This window comes from Cibotium barometz, chromosome 1 (assembly GCF_041138505.1).
Source record: "Cibotium barometz isolate CiBa-2024 chromosome 1, ASM4113850v1, whole genome shotgun sequence".
In the NCBI taxonomy this organism is placed as follows: domain Eukaryota; kingdom Viridiplantae; phylum Streptophyta; class Polypodiopsida; order Cyatheales; family Cibotiaceae; genus Cibotium; species Cibotium barometz.
Window position 1 is genome coordinate 36193329 of NC_141046.1, and position 25816 is coordinate 36219144.

Sequence of the window (25816 nt, forward strand, 5' to 3'; positions counted from 1 at the left end):
ACCAGAACGCCCAAATGAGTGATGAGTGATTCCGAAGACGAAACCAGATGCTCAAATCATTTGAACAAACCATGAACAAGTGAATCTTTACAACAAAGCCTTTTTGGACCCAAAGCATGCAACTCCTAGAATCTAGAAGAATGGCTATTTTTGGCAAACTCTGATGAAAATTCATTCGCATCAAAATCTCCAGATTTTCGCAAGGATCAAGACTTACTAAAGCATCTTTGTCAAATTCTTTACGAGTTGGGATATTTTTAGCAAAGAAGGTTATGGAAGAATCGCCTCTTAAATTAAGACATGTGGCATCTAGAATGGAGCATGTGGTATCTAGAATGAGACTAGTGTCCCTACACTTGTCATTTCACCTTACACTTGTCAATTAAATTAGCCACTTGTCATTACACTAGAGCATCGAAGCCTCAAACCTATAAATTGGAGCACTTCCTCTTCATTTTAAAAAAGGGCACTTCTCACCTATTGTAAAGGTTCAGGCACTTTATGCTCGTGGTTTGATTCAATAAATTCCTGCAAAAGGGAAAGGGGCACGTTCCCCTCTCAATGAGGTCTCGTTTCACTTTTCTCTAAATCCTACTTTCTTTCATTATTTGTGATTGTTGATTAAGTGGGTTTGTTACAAGTAGTTCATCAATTTTGTCACTTTCACGTGTCCTAGCGTTACATGGTATTACAACTAAGTCTTCTCTTGTGAGAACTTTCTCAAGGGGACAGAATTTTTGGCCAGCCCACATTGCATTCACCATGTTAGGAGAAGGAGAGAAGAGTATTCATCAACAATCTGGAGGTTCTCGTCATTCTTTGATGGTGTCTTTTCAGATTATGAAAAGATTCAAAGGTACAAAGAGCTCGAAGCAGATCCAAAGATTCAAGCTTTGATGGAGAGAAGAGCTAAAGCTAGAGCTGAAGCTAAAGCCTTTGAAGACTTTCCTACTAAGAGGACTGTTGCGATTGATGGTGTTGCAACAACGAAAGCCTACCTCAGCATGAAAGGAGTCTCTACTTTAGAGAAGTCAAAGACTATGAAATTTACTTCACCCACCATCATCACAGGAGGTAGTCAAGCTGTAACCTCAAAGTCCGACCATACACAAGCTGCCTCATCTTGTCTTGAAAATCCTCATAAGGACAAGGAGAAAGCCAAAGAACCACAAATGTCCATGGTGGTTGATTCGCCTAAGGTTGTTATGCCGAGAGTAGTGGTTCATGAAGTAACTTCACAAGTAGTGTTGTTTGATAAGCATGCGTAGTATTAGGTAGCTGCCAAGCGGGAGTTCAAGCCCAAAGAAAAGAGAGTCAAGTTTAATGCTTTTATGGTAAGAGAGATTCTCAAAATGTTGTTTCTTTCATTAGGCAATTCAATGCTGCTTTTGGTGGTGAAGATTATTCAGAAAAGTCCAAGATCAGGATGGCAAGAATGCACTTGAAGGATGCTGTCATGAATCGGTGGCTCAAGATTGTTCATGAAGAGAAAGAACCAAAGACATGGAAGGACTTCAAGGAGATGTTCAATAAGAATTTTTTACCTTCATCCTTTGAAGCTGATGTGCAGCAAGAATGGGATGAATAGAAGCAGAACCAAGGGGAGAATGTTGAAACTTATATCAATAAATTTCCAACAACCTCTCTCAAATTCACATCTCTCAATGAAATTTCCTCAAATATGGAGATGAGGAAATTTATCCATAGCCTACATCCAATGCTTCAACGGGCGGTCAAGATGACAAAACCGGACACCTTGGAAGCAGCTCAAGACACAGCCATAGAAGCAGAAGGATTGCATATACCTTGGATAATGGGGCAGTCTTACAAAGAAGAGTCCCAAAAGAAGGCGGCCAAGGTGTTTAACCAAAAGAAGTATGAACAACAAGAGCAGAAGTTCAAGAATGGTGGTAAACCACCTCTGCCATCCAGAAGGAAGCTAACGTATCAACAATTAGCAAAGTATACCAAGAAAGGAAAATGCTTCAACTGTGAAGAATACATATGGCTGGACAGTGCCCCACTAAGCCAAAGAAGGAGAATCAGCCACAAAAATCACCTCAAGTGAACGCTCTCCCTAAAGAACTCTTGCAACTACATTGCAACTAGATGATAGTCCTTTAGAGAAGAGAAAGTTGTTTATGGCTTGGGGCAGGGTTGCCAATCAGCCTATCATGACCCTGCGTTTTTCTCTAGACAATATGCAGGTGTGCACGGGGTGAATGGCATCGGTTTGGAAGTCAAAAAGGACTCAAGGTTTTAACAAGGTTCTTTTTATTTACCCCATGTGGAAAAGGGGACAATGGTTTAAGGGGTTTAAAACCTTTAAAAATAAAATAATACCCTTTATGGAGGGATCGTGGCCCATAAGCTATTTTTGGGGGAGATCCTTTTTATGAAGAAGTCGGTGGGCTGCAGCTTATGGAAGTGCTTTTTTCTGGCGGGCAGGGCTGAAAGCTGGTGGTGTGCTTTTCTCTATTGGAAGGGCCGGCTAAAGCTGCACACACAGGAGCTTTTACTCTCTCTCTCTCTCTCTCTCTCTCTCTCTCTCTCTCTCTGGGGCGACTTGTGGGCTGCAGGGAAGTGAGGGCTGAACAGCACCAACACAGGCTGTTCCCTTTCTCTTTGGTGACTAGGGAAGTGAACCAGGCTGGCGGGCTGGGCTGCAACACTCAGACATGCTTTTTCCCTCTCTTGCTACAAGTCGGGTAGCAGCACACACAGGGCCCTTTCTTTCGTGCAACAGACCAGCAGGCTGAACTGCCATATCTCCCTCTCTCTTGCTAGGAGGCGGGGCTGGATTGAGCATGCTTTCTCTCCAACGAACACGATACTTGGAGGTCCGCTTATCACATGGAGCCAGAGTAGCCATTGGGCGACTAAGGGTCTCATCACACCAACTAGAGATGGAGACTGGGAGAGCAGCACGCATCCCTCGAGCAGAGCGCATTTGCAGATTATGCCAGACGGGGGTAGAGACAGAGGAGCATTTTGTTTGCCAGTGTGGTGCTTTGCAGGAGATCAAGGCATGCTATCCTGAGGTTTTTAGAGGGACCACATCACTTAGACAGATCTGGGAGAGATCGGACCAATGACAGCTAGGCAGACTACTACTAGCACTACAGAGACATAGGGAGATCTTACTTCAGACACCCGCACACAATAGCGGAGGAAGACAGTCCCAGTTGACTGACTTCTTCCAGAGATTGGCACCAGTAGCCCAGCCACACACATTGGGAGTGACATCTCAGCGAGCGGAGGAGATTCGAGCTAGGCGACGACCCAGACTAGCCGGCTACCAGACACCACGGCTACACCACAGAGAGATCGCGGCCATCCGGTCTCGACACCAGTAGGAGGTCCAGGAGCAGTTGGCACATTTTCGCTCTGATCCAGGACGCATGTTCCAGACATTTACGGCATCCTCAAATCGGATGTATGACATATTGTACCCAAACTATGGGACTGGATGGAGTTAGGAGTAGATAACATATCATACTTGTATCACCCCTTCAGCATATAGAGATGCATTAGTAGCCCTAGTACTCCATCCACACCCTCTCGTTTGTACACCACCATTGAGTCCCCTATGGTCGTGTTGTCATACTTGTACATTTTATTCTCACTCCACATTTTCCTCTTGATGACTGGAGGAACATCGTTGTACTACTTGTTTGTCTCATAGGCCAATTTTGGCCTTTTGCAGACGTTAATATATCTTTCTTTCTTTCTTTCTCTCTCTTTGAGGACGGGTAGGAGGGAGCGTCGGGTTGGACAGCAGCCTTGCCCATGCGTTTTTCTTTCTCTCTCTCTCTCTCTCTCTCTCTCTCTCTCTCTCTTTTGGGAGGAGGGGTTTGGCAGCTTGGAGAGTGGATTCCAGGGACTCTTTATGGGCTGTTTTTGGTTGGCTGCAAATTCAGCTATGTGCTTGGATTTTCGGCTGCAAGTACAGGTCACGTGGATATGTTTCTTGGCTTGGAAGTGATGCAAGCTCACATGGGTGCATGTTCATGGAGCAGATTGTTTTCTTCCTGCTTGAAAGGAACAGAGGGACCTGTAGTTGTGGGCATCTCTATGTTTCCAAATGTTTCATGAGGGAACAGGTCACTAGATGTATGCCGTTGTTGGCACTGTTTTTAAATGGTGTTGTGAATGGTTCTCTATGGAAACAGGACAAAGGTTTCAAGGGGAAAACAGACTTAAGGGTTTCATGTGGAAACATGTCATAGGTTTCTCGAGGAAACATGTGTTTTTGGTTTCTCCAGGCGATAGGTCACATGCAGGCAAAGGGTACAGGAATGGACACATGTTTGGTACAGCCTTGCTGCTGATTGGACAGGGGTTTGGGAATCCATGATTGAGATGGATAGTACCCTTGGAAGGCCGAGAGAGTTGGTACAGGTGTGTCGACTGTATGGTATGCTCTGCTGTGATGCGCGTTCTCTTTTGGGAAACAGTTTGGAGGAGTCGTTGTGATGCAGGAGCATTGGATGTGTTAGGGTGTGATGATGTTCATAGGGTGAGAGGCTATGGATGGTTGTTGCAGCCCTGATCATGGGAGAAAGCTTCTCTATGCAGGACTCATGTGTGGGAGTCTTTTGATGTGAACAATGGCTGGACTTGTTTGTGGATGCCGAGTGGATATGAAGCCATGATGCAAGGTCTTTGCAAGCTTCAGGAGTTCCACTGTGACGGCTGAGTTTCCAGCCTTATTGTAATCAAATCTCTCTTAAAATCAATTAAAGAAATACCGCAAGGGGTGCCACTGCGTTTTGGGGCCAATCGGTGTTCGTGTACTGTTTGCAAGAGCACTCTAGCTCCCCCTGTTTGTTTTCCTTTCCTTGGTCCTCAAAGGTGTTGAAGTGTTTTGTGTGCAAGTTTGTTTTTGCACCACTCTTTGGTTTTGTCTGAAGACCAAGGCCGGTTTACACAACCTGTTCTTATCCACTTTGATATTGGTGCTACTCACCATTAGATCCATCCTCGAATCATTAAAGCCCTCAAACTGCCTAAGGAGAGGTTTGGCACTCCGAAAACGTTAGGTGGTGCCTTTGAAGGGATGCAATCTCAAATCACCCCAATCCTCAAGACACTTAGGATTGAGATAGGGGAGTATGTGGATCATGAGAATTTTGATATAGAAAATCTAAGCCATTGTGATGTTGTACTTGGTATGCCTTGGCATAGGAGAGTTGATCTAGCCATTGATCGGGACTGAAGCAAGTTTAGGTTCCTTTTCAAAGGCAAGAATGTACCTTTTGATGTGGGAGTTGAAGGAAACTCTATTCCCATAATATCCGAGATCCCATGTACAAGTTTCCAAAGCAATGAAATCATTTGTTTCCTCGTACTTGCTTTTTGTAAAAGACTCTAAAAATAAAGAGTCTACGTCTAAAGAGTCCCTCTCCAATTTGAATACATAGAGGATTGATTTCTTAAAGAGGTACGAAGATTGTTTTGTAGATTCTTTACTATATGAACTACCACCACAGAGGCCAGAAGATCATCAGATCGACCACAATCTTGGGAGTTCGCCTCCAAACCGGCCGCCTTACTGTAAGCCTAGCCCACTAGAAGGAGATTATGAAGTAGGTAAATGAGTTACTAGAAAAGGGTTTGATTAGGCCTAGTTCTTCACTCTTTTGCTCTCCAGTATTGTTAGTCCAGAAGAACGATGGGTCTTGGCGCATGTGCGTGGATTATAGAGCCCTCAACAAGATTACTATAAAGAACGGGTTTCCCATGCCTAGGATTGATGAGAGGACATGCATGTGCTTCTAAAAGAAGAAGATTACAAAATTCGGAAAAGAATGCTCCCACCTGTGAAAAGGAGTTAATGACCGTCATCCATGCTTTGAAGATTTTGAAGCATTACCTCTTGGGTGGTGAGTTTATCATCAAAGCCTTAGGTATTCTCTATCTCAGCCTAAGATCTCTGAAAAGCATCTTAGATGGGCCAACTATTCGGCACAATTTGACTTTCAGATTATGCACACACCTGAAAAAGAAAATAAGGCAGTTGATGCCTTGTCAAGAGGACCCCAGATACATGTTGTCTCCATAATCTATCATACAGATTTCACTGCTATGAGGGTTATGTATGCTTTTGATGAAAATTTTCAGCTCGTATGGGACAAATTGCAAAATGGTGAAATAGTGACTTCTTATGCAATCAAGGATAAAATTCTATTAATGCAGGACAAGTTATGTGTGAAAAAGGATTTCACGCCAAGTATGAGAAGAGATCTTGAGCAGTATATTAGGGAATGCTTGATCTGCCAAAGGGTCAAGTTTGATCGACGGAAACCAGCTGAACTTGTGCAGCCACATTGCCAATTCCCAACCAGCCTTGGGAAAGTATTGCTATGGATTTCATTTTTGACTTGCCAAAGTTAGCCAGTGGAAATGATGGGATATGGACCATCATTGATAGGTTCAACAAGCAAGCCCATTTTATTACAATGAAGAAAACTATCAAGGCAGAGCATATGGCTAAGTTGTTCATCTAGCAAATCTTTAAGCATCATGGATTGCCACAATCCATTATGGGAGACAAAGATCCGAGAAGTACCAATCTTTTCTAGAGGGCTCTCTTTGATAACATGGGTATGAAGCTAACTTTTTCTTCTTCTTATCATCCCGAGACATATGGACGGAGTGAGATAGCAAATCTCACCATCTTGGATATGTTGAAGTGTTATTGCTATGAAGACAAAGTACAATGGGAGAAGTACCTACCATTGGTAGAATATGCTTGCACATGGTACATACTTCTACAGGTAAAGCTCCATTTGAGATCATTTATGGCAAGCCACTCTTGTTACCTGTACTTAGACCAAAGAAGAAATTTTCCACGCAGATAAATTTATGCGAGATATGGATACAGCTTTTGCTCAGCTCAACAGAGCAATACAGAGGTCCAAGCCAAACAGAAGAAAGCAACTGATAAGCATAGAAGCACTCGTACTTTTGAGGAAGGAGATCAGGTTTGGTTAAAGTTTGATAAAACCGGACTTAGGAAATCCAAAGAAAAAGAGCACCAAGTTCCTAAATTAGCCGCTAGAAACTATGGACCTTTTCAAATCAACAAAAAGATTAGTGATGTTTGTTACAAGTTGCAACTTCCAGATCATTGGAGAATTCATAATGCCTTCCATGTTAACCTTTTTAAACCCTATGCAAGACCACCTCTACAGAAGCCTATTATGGAGGAACCATCGAAAGTGGATGAATAAGATGAGATTTTGCAACCAGAACGGATTATCTTCCACATGGTTAGGAAGAAAGAAAGGAACATCACCAAAAAATTCCTCTTGAAGTTCCAACAATTTCTCACATGGACACTAAATGGATGCCACAGGAGCATTTCAAGGATTACCCTGAAATACTCACAGCTTATGAAGAAGCTGTCAGGCCAGAAGCAGGTCTGCTTCCCGGGCCTACCCAAGGAATATCTCAAGCTTCTCCCAATGATCGGCCCTCCATCAGCCAGGTTCTTGAGTCTCCACTGAAAGGCGGCGGTGGCCGTCACCAAAGCAGCGGGACTCCAGGGCCCAGGCTCTTCAAGTGCTCATAGCCTCTCCGGAGAACTTTCCCTGCTAGCTTGCAATTCCATAATTGGATGGTTCTCACTTCTTGCAACAGATCGAGTTTTCTGGCTTGCCCAAGCAGTGTTTCATATGCTGTTAGATGGGCCACATTGCATGCTCCTGTCCTTGCCATCACACTGGTGTTGTTGACAGATGCCACGCACCTCTACAGGATTACTCCTATCAAACTTGTCCATGATAACAAAAAGTTGTAAACGCATGGAGGTTACTTTAAGATGGTAATTTGCAATATTGTATAAATTTAGAGAGTAGATGTTTTTGGTCATGGACAAGAAGGCAAATAAAAAAAACAAGTTGAAACAATCAGAATGGTAAGGAGCTCCCACCATGCGGAAATGATCCGGTTGCTCACTTTTTTTGGTGAAACTTGGAATGAGCCCCCATTTCATGTAGTGCACTGTGGGACTTTTGCCGCTTTCTTCGTGATGGTACCGTACAACCGGCATGTAGGACCCAGGTGATACATTATACGATGGATGAAAGCTGTGAATACATAGAAAGGAGAAAATGAGAACACATAATTTGAGCATTCAACCTTCCCTACCAATAGAGACTCCATATCATGTCACACAAACTTGTCAAAATAATCAGCACCCAATGTTCACCACTTCATGTCAAAAACTATCTAATGGTTCAAACAATCCAGTAATTCAAACGAAACATTTTTACATAAAAAATGGTGTTAAGGTTAGTCACCAATCAACACTTTTAAGGCTGCAATGGTCTCAAAAGTATTGAAGACATCTTGAAGCTGTGATGTATTTCACTATCTAGAAAATCGTGGTTTGCTTAATTAACCTGAAAGCCACACAGGACCTCTGGTGCTTAGCAAGCCAATCAAACATTGCTTGAGTACTTGGAAGCTTGCAGCAACCCCAACCATGAATGAAGTGAATAGCAAATAGGGCTACAAGCTGTGTAATCTCTATTGAAGCAACACAACCATAATGACCTAGCTTCAGTAGCTTCTTTAAGGTCTGTGTGTAAAGTCCTTCCCTAAATCTCTAAAAACCAAGGTTAGTCCTTAACAAATCATGAAATAACAGGCTAGCTCACTTCCCAACCGTAGGATCAGTACTTCGATCCACCCCAGAGCCAAGGCTAGGGCTCTAGCACAACCCATAGACCTGTGTCTAACTCCGGCGTCCCATATCACCAAAGGCCGCCCGTAGCTGCTATCAAACGTAGAACTATCAGGTAAACAAATACATCTGAATATACTCATTCACGGTCGCAATCCCTAAGAATACTCACTCTTCACTCTATCTAGGGTAGCTATAACCGACCGGGTACCGGGAACAATAGATAATGACACTTCAAATACCAAACCGAGTATGAAACACAACAGGAAGCCACAAAAATATAGAGACACCGCACTAAGCCGCAACAGCCGGCCCCCCATAGGAACTTCTTTATTCTGTAAAAGCTTTTACAAGAACCCAAGGTGTGGGTGCAGTCATGCACTGGATTTTCCACATCAACACTGAGCAACCTTTCACAGAGCATATACAATACTCGACCTTGACCCTCTTCGCAACAGACAGGCCACAACTCAGTCCAAAACTGTTTTCAAAACAGTCCCAACATCTTCCCTCAAAACTGCCTTCAAATCAGTCCCTGTAGGCGACCAGTAGTAGGCACTTTAGGGCTGCAACTAACACCTTCAAGGCGACCAGTAGATGGGGGAAACTGGCACTGTGCTGTCCGGCCAGTTTTCTGCTACAACAAAGCGGTTGAGAGAGAGAAAACCAGCAAGTGGAAGAACCACACAACTGTACGGCCAACTCTGTGCGGCCTCCTGTGCGGATGACAGGCTGAGAACAGCAAGTGTTGAAGAGTGTAGCACTGCTGCTGTACTGTGCACACGAGGAGAGAAAAACAGATCAGTTTCAGCCCACCTGAAGGACCAGCGCAAGATAGCCAAGAGAAGAAGAAGACTGCTGTATGGCCAGCGCTGAGAGGAGCAGGAGAGAGAGAACAACTGCAGCCGGGCAGGAGGTGTATGCGCAGACAAGCGAGAGAGAGAGAGAGAGAGAGAGAGAGAGAGAGAGAGAGAGAGAGTTAATCAGCTGCTATCTGCCTCCTTCGCAAGCCCTGTGCTTTCATGCGCATGTCTTCAAGGACAGCCCCCTCCTTTTTATGGAGTCGACTAGCTTATTTTAAGCCCCCTTGCTTTTCCTTTTTGCCTAAAGTAGCTGTGTTTGCCCAAAATATCTGCTTTTATGCTTTTCCCAGCTTGCTCCCCAAGCTGTAGCTAGGCGCCTACCTTTGTCCACTTGTACATGCCCAACTTAATAATATGTCCAGCCAAGTTTTAATGATGTGCGAACACAATGACTTATAAACCATAAGTCACTTAAATGATTAAAATCCCATGATGCTCATGCTGTATAACCCTTTTTCACACCAATACTTGCCAGTGAATGCTTCAGCTTTCTTCTGTGGAAAATCCCCGTTCTCACCTTGGTTTTGTTCAGTGTGTGGGCTTGCCCCAAAACACTGATCAAGACTGGTGAAGGGACCAAATGGTGACCATAGCGATACCTAATAGAGCATCCAGCAGAAGCTTTCATACCTTCAAGCTCTTCAATGTCTGGGAATCTAGCAATAGCCATACCAAACGTAACCTATCATCACACTCAGCATCTCATAGGCAGAATCAACCAGTAATATGGTCTCTTGGGAATATGAAAAAAGCATTTCCACCAAGCCTTGATCCATCTTCCCATTGCTTGATAAATTGAGGATAATCAGGAAATTCACCTAATTGTGCAACCTGAAATGCTGCCCAACAACTTTTGTGCAATTTCGGTTGTCTCCACGGTCATATACCACCACCTAGATAGCATCATGTCCTCTATTGGTTCGTGGCAATCCAACAATTCATGGGTATGATCTCCCATTAATTCTCGGGATCTCTGGAGAAATAACACTCCTCCATCCCTAAAATCAGGTCTATTGTATCCCTAGATATCTTGTTGAAGGAGTAAAACACAGTAAAGGATCCTCTCCTAGTCTCAGCATTATCCAACACCTTCACCTATCAACTTGGAACATCCTGTTCCAATAGAGGTACTGACCAATAATCACCCTAATAAAGGGTATGATCCCTGAGTCGTGGTCTTGTCAAATAGAGCTCCCTGCCTGGACCTACTACTGCCAATATTGACCTACACAATGTCACCCTTACGTAGCCCTTTCAGGGAATCACAAAAGTCAGTCCTCTTCTCGGTAGAAACTCAATTCCTCCCCAATTCTACTTAAGACCTTTAACTTTTCCTAACACCTGCTTCCGTACCTCCCACCCTTAGCTCACCTAGATTATCACTTCACCTTGGACAATATGCTATGGATCCTAGCATTCCATACCACTAGGATATACCCCATATAAAACTTTGCAAGATCAAGTCAAATTAATCCTTTCCCAATCCTTGTCTTGATGCGACTATACCTCCCCTCAGCCTCCCTATAGGTAGGCTGCGAAAGGAACAGTCAAGTCAAATTAACCCCTCACACACTCCCTAGGAGAGAAATAAAATCCCATAACCATGTGAAGGTCTCTAACCTAGTGAGATGGTCCACCAGTCAATCTCCCTTTGGATATGCTCTAACTATGCTCTAAAGAAATCATCTCATATCTCCTAACCATAGCAGGAGCATCTAAGAGATCAAAGGGTATACTGAGCTGTTTCACAAGTACAAAGGTCAACCTTCAAAATAGACAGCACTCTACAACCTATCTCTAAAAATAATTCGTATGGGAAGGGCTATATAGTTGCCTTTGTCAATCTTGTGCTTCAAGAAGCACCCCCATCCATCAAGAGATTTATTGTTACCCACCCTAAGATATTCCGATACATCTAAGCTAACTGAATCCTTCCAATTAGCATCAAATAAAATGGAACAACACACTTAATAATTATCTTATTACTACGTACAAAAAAATCACCTGCTATGGTCACTATCTACACAAACGACAACCTATAGTAATAGTGACTGAGATACATACCAAATACACACAATCATTCAGCTGCATCCTAACTCGTAGATTCCTTTAGCTCGATCAAATGGGCTCCCTTCCACTTTGACTTGCCCTTAGCCTGTGGACACTTCGTCCTCATGTGCCCTTGCTGACCGCACGTGAAGCACCAGCCCTCCTTAATGTAATGGAGTGTCTGCTCCGCTTTCGTTGCCTTCTTTGAATTGGGGTCTCTTGAAGTCTAGGGTTGACTTTGGGTTTCCGTTGGAGTCTAAAAATCCTTCCTATGCTGAAAATTTCGTTTATGTTGGATTCCTGAATGGTCTATCGAAGAGGGTTGGTAGGGTTTCTTTGGTTTTTTCTGAGACACGGTCTCCTCATAAATCTTGGCATATCGGATAGCATCATCCAATGTCTTGCTTCGATTATTCCTGATCTAAAGCTAATATTCATCGGGCAATCCATCCACAAAGAGTCCAAGAATAGTGATGGGGTCCATGTGAGTTGTATGAGCCTTCAACTCTCGAAACTTTTGCAAATATATGTCAAAAGACATATTCTTCATTTCCAAGTTTTTAAACTCGGAGAAAATGTCGTACTCATCCTCGGCCCACAAGAACTCTTCTCGAATAAACCGCTCAAAATCTACACACGTTGTGGGTTTCACACGTAACTCTTTCCACCAGGTAAGCGTCTTTCCTCTCAAAAACCATTGTGCCAACTATATCCTTTTATCCTCAGGGAAAGGGTGGACCTCAAAATGTGTGCCCCACTTGTGGAGCCAGGAGTCAACTCTTTTCTGAGTCCTCTGCTTTTTCTCCCGCATGTAGCGCTCTGGAGTAAAAGAGGGTGCAACCAAAGCTATCCCAACCCCCCCTGCTGTCACCGGACCCGCCAAAGTTTATTGCATAACAACCATGGTGTTAGTCAAGCTTGTAATCTGCTGCTCTAACAAGGTCATCCTTGCCTCCAAGTCAACCTTAGTGACTAGGTCATCGACCGTCACATGGTCATCCTCATGGCCATCATCAGATTGAGCATCCTCGTCCATCGCACGATCGTTCTCTGTACTTGATCGACCATGACGAAACCAAGGTAAATTGCTACCGCTCAAGGAAAACTCAAGTGTCAAGATGAAGTGTCGCCGAATCCCATTCATTCACAAGTACAAATCCCATTATTGGAAGCTTGTTGCGTACTCTCAGCTTTCTTAGCCAAGGTACCTTGTTTCGGATGTGAAGAACTAACAAGCAAACACCCTTTTTATAGTTAAGAAAGTTCGCTTTTTTAAAAAAACTAAGGTACTTTTAGTTTTTTTTTTTTCCCACGTGCTTCTTCTCCTCGGCCCTGCAGATCTAGGGGCCCTCCTCACCCCCTCCTCGATGCTAGACATCCTTTATGGACTCCTACCACACATCGATGGATAGCTCCCTATCCACAGTCACCCCCCCATATTCTCTACACACACTTTATATCCACGATGATGAGGATGGTCATCCTCCATGATGAGGATGACGATGATGATGATGATCCATACATATCTACATTTACCTAAGGATTAGTGTTAGTTCTTTTTGTTATGTTGTCTTTTTTTCCATGATGAGATTCCATGGACACATTGTACACCTTTTGTCTCATAGACCCATTGGATCTTTTGCAAGACGTTAATATATCTTCTTCTTCTTCTTCTTCTCTCTCTTGCACTCTTATCTCCACTACATATATCTTCTTCTTCTCTCTCTTGCACTCTTACCTCCACTACATTGTACACCTTTTGTCTCATAGACCCACTGGATCTTTTGCAAGACGTTAATATATCTTCTTCTTCTCTCTCTTGCACTCTTACCTCCACTACATTGTGCAATTGTCAAGAACCAAGGTGCTGAATATTCCTTATCAAAGTATAATCCTATATGTAAGCTTCCACATGTTACAATGGTATCAGAGCTTTACCTTTAGGTGAAGAGATTCAGCCAAGAAAAAGAAGGGGGGGGAAAATCGATGTGCTTGGTGAGTTGTACTTGCTGTACCAGCTCTATTGCATGAAGACCCGCGGTTTTTGGGGAAGAATCAGTACCCACACGGAGGTATATGGATTATGTTGTTGGCTTGGCATTTCTACAACCTATTTTCCGGCTTGGTAGCCTCGTGTTGGGCTGTGTTATGGCATTTTATTACCCAAGGAGAATAATATCATGTACAAGCTTTGAGGGCCTTACTCTCCCCACGGGAGATGCCGGATTATCCATATACAAATGCCATAACACAGCCCAACACGAGGCTACCAAGCCGGAAAATAGGCTGTAGAAATGCCAAGCCAACAACATAATCCATATACCTCCATGTGGGTACTGATTCTTCCCCAAAAACCTCGGGTCTTCCTCCAAAACAGTCCCCAACAGCCGGTATTCTTCATGGGCAGCCTTCAAGAGAGAGAGAAAGAGAGTAGCCATCATTAGGGCAGCCTGTAACGGTGGTAGAGGCTAGTGTGCAGCAAGAGAGACTCTCTTAATGAAGAGAGGGCTCCAATTTATAGATTTAGGCCTCCCATGAGCTAAAATGGCAAGAGAAGGCTACAATGACAAGTGGAGAGCCACACAATAGCTGAAGTGACAAGTGTGAGGCCACTTGTCTCACTTTGATTCACTTTCTAACAAGTGTCAGGCCACTTGTCTCCCTTTGGTCCACTTTTTTGCCACATGTCCCAATCTAAGAGATGGGTCCTTCCATAAACTTTATCTCTAAAAATATCCCAACTGATAGACATTCTGTCATAGGCACTTTGACAACTCTTGGTATCTGCTCAATTCCAGATGTAATGACGCGAACAGAATTTCCATCGGAGTCGGGCCAAAATTAGCAACTCTCCTAAATTTTAGGAGTGTGGTCCTTTGTATTCTAGGATAATCCCTCATTCCCAAAGCTTGCACTTTCCAAATATTTAGACATCCTGGAGTCCACCAGACTCCTTTCATACTGGGAAATGTCCAGGCTGGTGACATCCTCCCCAACTTCTTAAAAGTTGTCCGCAACTTTAAGCTTCAAGCCATATATTCAAGATATAATCATGTCCCATCAAGGAGGCGAGACGAGACAGTCTCAAAAATCCAATATAAGGGAAGAATCCATGTCCCAAAGAAATGAGTGAGACTAAATAAGTCTCCATAATACCAATATCAAAATCATGTCCCAAAATAAATGGGCGAGAATTCCGTGGAAGATATGCTAGACACAAACACAAGAGCCAATTGTGTCTCAATCACCAATATCAATGAGATAATCATATGCCAATGAAAATCACCAACCAAGTGCTAAGACACTTAAATAAGTGCCATGCTGCACCGCCGCTGCAGAGCCTAAATTTGCACTGTTCTAGCATAGCTTCCCCAGTCCTCCAAGAGCAATTCTGATGCATTGTGTAAGATCCAAGAAACTAGTGCCTCGCACAGAAACATGTGCTATGCACACAAACTGGTGCCATTCAAGAGCACAAACCATGGTGACAGAAAAGCTGGTTCTTCATAGTTCTGGCAATCCTTTCTCCCAATCCCAACAGTTTCCATGTTCTCCCATACAATCCCAACTCTGATCAACAAGCATGGTGTGGAAACAATGAAACACTCACTCCACAATCGCAACACAAATCCACATGTATGGTGGAGTGTTCATTGAATTGCCCTCTCACAATCCCAACATGAATCCACATGCATGGTGAGATGAACAATGAACCTCTTGGCCTCTGTATGGGGAGATAGTGATTCTAATATGGCTTTAAAAAATAAAAAATAAAAAAATCCATGTCCCAAATAAACGGGCAAGACAAAACAGTCCCATAAGTCCAGATATCATAATCCATGTCCCAAGTAAATGGGCGAGACATATCAGTCCCATAAGTCCAGATATCATAATCCATGTCCCAAGTAAATGGGCGAGACAAAATAAGTCTCCTGCCAACAAGGCATCGGTCCACATGACCCTTGGCATAGACATAAGTCCCGTGCCAACCAGGCATCATGTCCACTTTACCACTTACACTCTATGTTAGTACTCTGACACACACCTTGGATGAGAGGTGGGCTCAAGTAACAAGATAAAACAATCACTCGCAGGCATAGATAACCTGGTGTTCCATAAGCATTTTACACATCGTTTATAGGCATTTCGGCCACCAATAGTTTGTAGGCATTTCGGCCACCAACTCACACTACCCTCTCAAGTGCCCATGTTCCCTTCCATCTGCTCTCTATTGTTCCACCCAGATATGGTAGAAACAATCTTCAAGAGAGCACGTAGGACAAGAGAACACTACACACGGCATGTTGTGCTCGACACTACCCTCTGAAGTGCCCATGTTCCCTTCCATCTGCTCTCTATTGTTCCACCCACACATGGTAGAAACAATCTTCAAGAGAGCACGTAGGACAAGAGAACACTACACAGGATATGTGAACAATGAGTTTCATAAGTCCAATACATCCCAAATAAAGGGAGCTATAAAGAATAATCCATCCTAGTAAAAGAGAGTCATAAACATAATCCATAAACCTGAGGATGGATCCAAATCCCTAGAAAAGAAGCCCAGGAATCCATAGACCTGTATACCATAATCCTTGTATACCATAACTCTTACCACATACTCCGTGCTAACCACACACCTTGGAGTAGAGATGGACTTTTATCCATAAAAGCATCATATCCATGAGATATCCAAAGATTTCTTCTTTATAAACTCGAACAGATTCGTCCATAGAAATTGCTTGTGAAGCCCAATATCTATATAAATCTCGTCCAAAAAAGAAATCTCCATAGATATAATCCATCCCAATAAAGGGAGCCATGAAAAGAATTCATCCCATTAAAGGGAGCCATAAACAATGTTTCCCTGAAACCATCTCAAGGCAAACAACAACACCTTTCTCCTTGCATGGCTACACAAGGATTAGTGAACATCAAAAACACTTCATAGCAAAAGCACTAACTTTGCAAACTCAAAGTATCCTTAGCTTTTCTTTGCCAGGTTGGTCATGAAGCCAAAAGAAATATCTCGTCACCATATCCTTAACATATCCTGAGATATATCTCCATATAGCTTGCTTATAAGCTTGATAATATAATCCACAATATCCATATGGAAAGAGTGCTAAACGTGTGCACATAAAGCCAACTCCATACTTCCAAGATAAATTTTGTGAATTCATAAATCCTTAGACCAAGCTGTCTATTGCTCATGCTCTTGCTTCATAGGCTCTGAAGTGGCTGGCCATGCTTAATAGCAATGATGGTAAGTGTGGTTCCCACTTGAGATCTTTTCTCTTCCTTATTGATAGAAGGAAGCCTCCGCTTCCAAGAAAGCCTATGCTCTGACACCAATGTAACTCGCAGCGGTGCCCGGGGGACTAGGGCCTTTGACACACTTGTTGATACCATCAATGCATATTAAAACATTTAAACATGGCCACAACCTTAACACATATCCATCATCACTTTGCATAAAACATAAAAGCTGGACAAAACATCCACAAATGCTGAAAATGGATCTTGCACATGTGACACCGCATAGAGGCCGGAATGGGCGTCCCCCTCCCCTCCCCCCCCCCCCCCCCCCCCCCCCCCTTGGGTATTTTATTACCCAAGAAGAATAATATCATGTACAAGCTTTGAGGGCCTTACTCTCCCCACGGGAGATGCCGGATTATCCATATACAAATGCCATAACACAACCCAACACGAGGCTACCAAGCCGGAAAATAGGCTGTAGAAATGCGAGCCAACAACATAATCCATATACCTCCATGTGGGTACTGATTCTTCCCCAAAAACCACGGGTCTTCATGCAATAGAGCTGGTACAGCAAGTACAACTCTCCATTCAGCCGGTACAGTAGGTACAATGGCTGGTACAGTCGGTACAGTAGCTGGTATAGCAGGTACAATGGCTGGTACAGTGGCTGGTACAGTAGGTACAGCAAGTACAAATGCTGGTACAGCATGTACAGTGACTAGTACAGCTGGTACAGTGGCTAGTACAGCAAGTACAGAAGTTGGTACAGGTAGTACAATGGGTGGTACAGCAAGTACAACAAGTACAAGGACTGGTACAGCCAGTACAATGGCTGGTACAGTAGGTACAAAGGTTGGTACAACAAGTACAATGGCTAGAAATCATAATAAATGATTAAATACCCTTGCCTTCAGTATTTCTTCGCGATGGAAGCCTCCGAAACAGTCCCCGACAACTGGTATTCTTCATGGGCAGCCTTCAAGAGAGAGAGAAAGAAAGAAAGAAAGAAAACTATATTAACGTCCTTTAGAGGCCACATCTGACCTATAGGACTAATCAGATACAGCCATGTGATTACATTCCACTTCGGGTGCAACAAAATGATAATAGAGATAAAACTAAAAATAGTTCAAATTCCCTACATGACCGTAGGAGAATCCTAGACAACATGAAGGATTTCTCTAGCAGCTACTCTTCATTACTACCATGTTTGGTTGTCCATATCTGCGTACCTCAAAACCACATGTTTTCCTTTGATTGCCACTGAGGGATCTCCAATGTCGATGAAAGGGATAGCTCTGCACAGCTTTCTTTGTAGAATCTCGCATTCCGGGACATAAGTATCATTCGCAATCTCCTCGTCCTCCAATACCTCCACCTGTTCCCAACCCTCTGACAAACCACCACCCTAATTTCTTTTGCAATCCATTGCTGCTCGTTCTCTTCATTAATCTGTGATATTACTTCTTTAATGAGAATTTCTTTAGGCTGTGGATCAAGTAAATTTACCTCCTCCCTGTTTTCTTTTTCGTGTTGTTGTTCCTTAATCTGTTTCTCCAGGGTTGAAAGATTTGTTTTGTCTGATGTAGTTCATTTTGCAAGGCTGAATTTGTTTGCTGAAGATGTTGAATCATGCTCAGGAGGTACCGCTCCCATGGTGATGGTTTTTCATTGGGTTTGGTAGGAGGAGAGATAAGGGTTTCGGAGAAGGTTTTCTTGCTGGCCATGTCAAACTGCTGGACTGTTTGAGAGGTTGCTCTTCACGAACCCCACCCCCATGAGGTGCAAGCCCTTACCTGCTTGGAGGTGGGTTACAACCCTACCCTACAACTAAGGTGCGTAGGGCAGCCTGTAACGGTGGTAGAGGCTAGTGTGCAGCAAGAGAGCCTCTCTTAATGAAGAGAGAGGGCTCCAATTTATAGATTTAGGCCTCCCATGAGCTAAAATGGCAAGAGAAGGCTACAATGACAAGTGGAGAGCCACACAATAGCTAAAGTGACAAGTGTGAGGCCACTTGTCTCACTTTGATCCACTTTCTAACAAGTGTCAGGCCCATCATTAGGGCAGCCTGTAACGGTGGTAGAGGCAGTGTGCAGCAAGAGAGCCTCTCTTAATGAAGAGAGAGGGCTCCAATTTATAGATTTAGGCCTCCCATGAGCTAAAATGGCAAGAGAAGGCTACAATGACAAGTGGAGAGCCACACAATAGCTAAAGTGACAAGTGTGAGGCCACTTGTCTCACTTTGATCCACCTTCTAACAAGTGTCAGGCCACTTGTCTCCCTTTGGTCCACTTTCTTGCCACATGTCCCAATCTAAGAGATGGGTCCATCCATAAACTTTATCTCTAAAAATATCCCAACTGGTAGACATTCTGTCATAGGCACTTTGACAACTCTTGGTATCTGCTCAATTCCAGATGTAATGACGCGAACAGAATTTCCATCGGAGTCGGGCCAAAAATAGCAACTCTCCTAAATTTTAGGAGTGTGGTCCTTTGTATTCTAGGATAATCCCCCATTCCCAAAGCTTATACTTTCCAAATATTTAGACATCCTGGAGTCCACCAGACTCCTTTCATACTGGGAAATGTCCAGGCTGGTGACAGAGACCGTGTCACAAAGCCATCTGGGGAGAGACGTAGAAAATGATCCCGATAGTGGGCCATCTTCGTGCCTAGTGGTAGGGGGGCCATCTTCGTGCCTAGTGGTAGGGGGGACTGGACCATGTTCTTTCTGCATCTAACCTCACGATGTCCATCCTACTCACCCTATTCTACTCAGAGCGACTAAGGTCCAAGAAGGGGCAGTCCAGGTTGTAATCAAATGGAGGGAGTGCATCAATCTTCATGCCATGTAATCTCAGCCAGGTACACATCTGGGTGTACCAACATCGTGTATCGCCATCTGCGGCTAACTGCCTAGAAGAGATAAGTGCTAGGTGTGGGTATCTCTGTCTGGGGAGCTCCCATATCCTCTGCAAAAATGTCACTGACTGGAACAGGGCTTCGGTAACCAATGGTGCGGCTCTTATCTCTGCTCTGACAATCTCATGAGGTACCGATGGTTTGCTCCAAATCATGCGTGCGATCATAGTCACCAGCGGTTTCTCAGTAGCTACCATCCATCATAGAAATCTCTCTCTGGTCCGACCTGGTTGACAAGCAACTCCCTCCTCGTGTGGTAGAGGCTAGGTCCCCATATGGGTGAGCCATATAAGAGTGTAGGTGTGACCAATGTGTCAAACAACTAGAGTTTGGTGCGCGGCTCCTAAAACTAAATGTAGGCACATTGTCTCTCTAGTGCCCCTAGGGCTGCATATCCACGTGCCAATCTAGCCTCTGCTGCTTGCCTCATAGAGAACTGTGGTCCGCTGAATGTGACTCCTAGGTACACATATGATCTAGTGTACTCCACTGATTCACCTCAAAAAGTGAACTGATTGTCGGATCTAGTCACCCACGCCTGTGCGGTATTGAAGACCATAATCTTAGTCTTCCCAAGGTTCACTGTGAGGTCCCTATCTACACAAAACGACTGCAAAGTATCCAAATGCTGTTGCAAACCCTTAGGGGAGTCTGCAATAAGTACAATGTCATCGGCATATAGCAGTATGGGTATCCAAACCCCTGCGCCAGACTGGCTCCCTGCCCCCCCATTCTCTCAATGTAGTCAGATATCTCATCAATGTAAAGTCCAAAAAGGGTGGGTGACACTCGGCTTCCTTGCTTCACCCCATATACAACACCCCATCCTTGCTTGAGAGAGAGAGAGAGAGAGAGAGAGAGAGAGAGAGAGACTACCACATATCAACACATACATTGCCATGCATCAGACAATGCATATTAGCTTACCCTAATAACATATGATAGTGTGGTTCTCCAAAGAGAGGTTCTTTTAAGAGCTTGCTTAGGGCATCAATATATGGCCTTCACTTTTTGGTTTAGTAAGGAGCTGCTCCCCCCTTCATGGTAATAAAAGAATCGTTTTGTTGGCGAACACAAAAGATGATCAAAATAGTGACAATTATGGACTGTCCTGTCAAAGATGGTGTCAAGCATAACTGTTCATAAAGATCGTATCTGCTTGACTTTCACCGTGTTTCTATAAACGACTCGCTTGACCAATCAAAGCATCACAATGCTCTGTGGATCTTTGTAGAATTCTGAGTCTAAAGCTACATACAATTCATCAGCATTGATGGCATATCCTAATGATTGCTGCCCAATGGATCCATCAGTTGTGAGCTTTGTCCTGCATCTTACATTCCACCATGCGATCAAAATCCCCACAACCACTCTACAAAGAAAAAGACACTTTCTTTTGTAATGTGCTGACACGTGTTAGACAAGAGTAGCTCCACCAATCAAGCAGCAGGAAACTTTCAGCTGGCAAGGCTCCACCAATTAGAAAGTATGAGATCATCAGAGCTTCAGTCCATTAATCGAAACAGCGCTTAGACAAAACTGAAAATGTGTGGTACCTTTGGCCTTCACTCAATTCCCTATAGAAAACATCTAAGCATGTATTTTTTTAGGTATGTGTGTGCATGTGTGTGTGTATCAGCATATGACGGTCAAGAACAGCGGCCAGCCATACTTGGCTCAATGTGGGACGTTTCCCTACGTCTTCATGATCAGATTTAGGCCGGTTTGCCTTACTGTTCCAGCAGGGATCCACTGGCTGCAGGCCATTCCCTACTTACTGATTATCAGATTCTTTAAGAAGATGCCAGAATACGTGTTAACTGCAGACCCTATAATTTCTTCAGGCTCCATGTGGAATATTAACCACAAGTTTGAGATATGAAACAGTATAAGCCCTAAAATTTTCAATCCACTGACTTTCTATATGAGCCGCTAGAGTTGTCGGCAGTTCTTTTAGTCATTCAACAGGCTATAGGCACTAGAGCGACAGCTATACAGCTGTGCAGAACTAGGAACGCAGAGTTTTGAGTGAAGTTTGTAAACCCTGATTTCTGCAGGAGAGAGAGAGAGAGAGAGAGAGAGAGAGAGAGAGAGAGGCACCGTTCCACTTGGGGGTTGGATTCTCTAAACCCTGATTTCTGAGGTTTTGCAAACAGAGAGACTGCATAAAAGACAGAGACAGAGACAGAGACAGACAGACAGAGAGGCGCACCGTTCAGCATGGAGGGTGTTGAGGGGACCCTGGAATCCGCAAGCAGCAGACACGCCTTCAGGCCCGAGGGTGCAACGAGCCCTCCCGCACATCTTCTCCTTCTTCGCTTACGATGACGTTCAAAATGTACATTCGATTACCCGCGTACTTTTGGTGAGACCGCAGTTGGGCTTCAAGAATCTGCCACGTGTGGCCCGATTGTAACCTGCGCCAGCCCGTATATTGAGCCACGTGGTGCACAGCAATTGGTGGCACGCTGTATTTTTTTACAAACGCTTTTCTTGAAAGCTCTATAATTTCTGTTGAAGATTCTCACTTTGGTCCTGTCAGTCTGGCGTGGGCCATCCTCGCCGACGAGTGGAACATGTAGCCCGTCAACCAATCATGAAGAAGGATGACATGCTGCTATTACAGAAGAAGTGTCGGGAAGAGATGGTGGGCTGTGGGCAAGCCAAATTCTGTCGCTGTAGGGAGAGGTGGAGAATGTTCTCCAACTTGATGTTCCTGCCGAAGTGAAGAGATGCGGTGACAACGGCCTGGGCAGCCTCGCCCCCAAGTTCCAACAATCAGGGGGGACTTTTTACGTCCGGCCTGGATGGTCCAGCAAAGTAACTGCGGTGCACGTTCGTCTTCGAAGGCTACCTGGTCCCACAGTCTCTCCCTCTACATGTGCTGCACGTGTTGCTCTTGCTCGCCGACTTGCACACTGCACACGAATTGCTGCCCAGTGTCGTAGTCTGTGCACAACTTCACAACGCAGTCTGCGGCAGGCCCCCAATTTCCATTTTTCTTCTTTCCTCTGTGATTTTGATCAGCGTCGGTGTTCAGGAGAATATTTTCTTTTCTGATCTTAAAACTTGCAATTTTAAAATTTACAAGTTTTTCTTCAATATTTACAGGTTTTTTTTGCTAAAATATAACTAAAATGCTTAAAATTTTGTCCATCTTTAAAATTGCAAAAATAAAATTTATAAGTGAAATTATGAATTTTGCAGGTACATTGTTAGGGTTTGCAGGTTTTCTATGAACACTGATCAGCGTGTTGTGTCTGGATGCCGCCTAGGTCAACCTATTAACTTCATCCGGTTTTTCTAGATGCCTAGCTAGGTAAATTTTAATTCTAGAAATCATGTAGGGTAACGGAGCCACAAACTACCCATATTAATACCAAATTAGATGTTCCGTATTTACACATAAATCTGTAAATAGAAAAGTGATTCGGCATCACGATATTGGTCTGCGCACCCTCCACGATTGGCCTGCGCATACATATCTTCCGGTCCCACCTGTAACAAAATACAGGTGCCAAGTTGTCAGTATTTAGCATCCTTAACTACCCTACTTACTCCACAAACACACAACAACAACCATTCTGATACTTCAAATATTCTATCATTTAATAAACGACAATCCAAAAATGCTTCAGGCAACCAATTGAATTACATAAGTTGGATTTACAGAAATCAATGGTGTAAGCACACTTACATACTTTCTACCATCAGATTTAGAGTATGCTATTTCCAATACAACTTACTATTTAGGATTCCCTCTACTGTTGCAGAGAATAGCTTGCCCTCTATCCCCACTTCAGATTAATGTCCTACACCAAGCCCCCATGTGAGTGCAAAAGCTGTCTATATGAGAGACACCCAAAGATTGCTGACATTCTCTGTGCAAATATACTACTTCATAAGAATGGAGATCGTGTGCTGTTGTGGGCGAGTGCATGTAAGACCTGCCTTCTTGTGCAAGGCCCTAAAGCAAAAGCCCTCTCCTACCCCACAAGTCCATTTGCCACAAACAAACCATGTCTTTCTCCACCCCAATCTCATACAAAAGCCTCCCTTGCTACAACCCCTAAGCTAGCTTCTTCAGAAAACTGCAGATGTGTACTAAACGTTCTACACCTTAATAGGATGAGAATGTTTCACCTCCAAAAAGGAAGTTCCCACTGAAGCAATACGAGAATCTCTTGCAACAATATCAGTAGAGCAAGCAAAAGCACTGGCCCCACCCTCTCTTATATTACCATCAAGAGCTGGTACCAACCAATCAACACCTCAACAAGCAACAATAGAGCCTCCATCCAAACAACCAAGACCCAAAAAGAGGAGCAAACAGTGGCACGGGAAGAATACATGGTCAAAGCCCTTGCAGCACATGAAGTTGGACTATCCTTAAGGAAGTGTTCCTTACAGTTTGGAATGAGTACAACAGCCATAAGCAACTGGGAAGTAGTTAGAACTTCTAAGGCCCACCCACGATGCTGACTACATAGGAGGAGGATGCTCTACTTGAATGTTGCTTCAAAAAAGCTTATGCAGGTCAAGGAGTGTCAGTGAAAATGTCAAGCTGAAAGTGGCAAAACTTTGCCAAACTAGGCACACATTATTCACCGAAGGCATACTAGGGAAGAGTTGGTGGGATGGGTTTCGTAAGAGGCACCCCGAGCTTGTCTTCCAGGTGAGTGATCCCTTGGAACATTCTAGGGCAATCAATTTTCGACCTGAAATTGTGGCAAGCTTGCATGAGAATATAAAGAAGCTATATGAAGAGCACCATTATCTCCCAACCAACATTTGGATCACGGATGAAACTGGATTATAAGGATCAAGGGATAAGGGCATGAGGGTCTTGGCAAGGAAAGGATCCAAGGATCCAAGGCAGTTTATGGATTGACAACCGACTCCCGGGAATGGATGACAGTTCTATGTTGTGTCAATGCAGAGGGTCAGTCCATTCCGGGATACTATATCTTCAACGGTCAAAGACTTGGGGGAAACTACGTGCAATATTGTGAAGAAGGTGCTCTGTAATGGCCATGCAAAAGAAGGCCTGGATGACTGGTCAATTATTTCATGTATGGCTTGATCATTTTCATGATGTTATTGGAGGCACTATAGGCTTTGCAAACAGGCACTTACTCATCTTGGATGGCCATGGAAGTTGTGTATCAATAGTCATTGTGGAGAAGGCATGTCAATGGGGGGTTGGCATATTAACTTTGCTAGCTCATCATCCCATAAGCTACAACCTCTAGATGTTACAGTCTTCAAGTCATTGAAGACACATTTCCACAAAGAAAGGGAAATATGGCAGCATAGGACCAAGAGTAGCCAAGTAAGCAAGAATGACTTGGCTTCAATAGCAGCGAAGGCTTTCAAGTTGACAAGCACCAAGGAGAACATTAGAGCTGGATTCAGGGCCACAGGATATGGCTTCTCAACCCACAAGCGGTGCGGTTTGATGGTGCAATTTGCAATCACCTTAACATTGTGCATCCATTGGCGGACAGCCTTGAAGATGACTTGTCTCAAGTGCCAACAAGCACTCCCATGGGAACTGAGATAGAAGGGCAAGCTATAGAAGCAATAACATCAATGGTGAATGAAGAGCCAATTGCCATAAATGGGGAGTCCATGCAGGCTGTAATGCCTACGGCCCACAGATGATGCCACAAGGACATTATATATTCTACGGGTGCACCAACAATAGACGTTTGTGTATGGAGAGCTCCACAAGAGGCATTCGTTGATTATACTAATAGGCTGATTCTCACATCAAGTTAGTACATAGAAACCATGAAATCAAAGAATGCTAAGAAGGATGAAATAGCAAGGGCAAAGGAAGAGGAGAATTGAGAAAGAGAGGAAGAGACAAGAGAATCTTGCTGCTATAGAGGAACACAAAAGGCAAAGGGAAGCTACATGGGCAAAAAGAATTGCCAAGATGGCGTGGGATGCTCAACAACAAGCATTTGAGAAGAGTCTAGGAGCAATTCTATGGGAGGGTCCAACGTGCACAACGTTTC

The 25816-nt window shown here is 43.8% G+C and overlaps 1 protein-coding gene and 1 pseudogene across 2 annotated transcripts in view; one reads left to right on the forward strand and one right to left on the reverse strand.

The window, feature by feature from the left end:
* LOC147641938 (uncharacterized) overlaps nucleotides 1-22163 on the reverse strand; it is a 60317-nt gene extending 38154 nt beyond the window's left edge. For both annotated transcript variants that reach the window (XM_086801365.1, XM_086801372.1), the window contains exons 1-2: nucleotides 22006-22163; nucleotides 7937-8093 (exon numbers count right to left, since the gene is read on the reverse strand). In XM_086801365.1, the coding sequence (XP_086657491.1) occupies nucleotides 7937-8093; nucleotides 22006-22097 (249 nt within the window). In that variant the 5' untranslated portion in view covers nucleotides 22098-22163. The remainder of the gene's footprint in view (nucleotides 1-7936; nucleotides 8094-22005) is intronic.
* Nucleotides 22118-25457, forward strand: LOC147641939 (uncharacterized; annotated as a pseudogene).
* The last annotated feature ends 359 nt before the right edge of the window (nucleotides 25458-25816 follow it).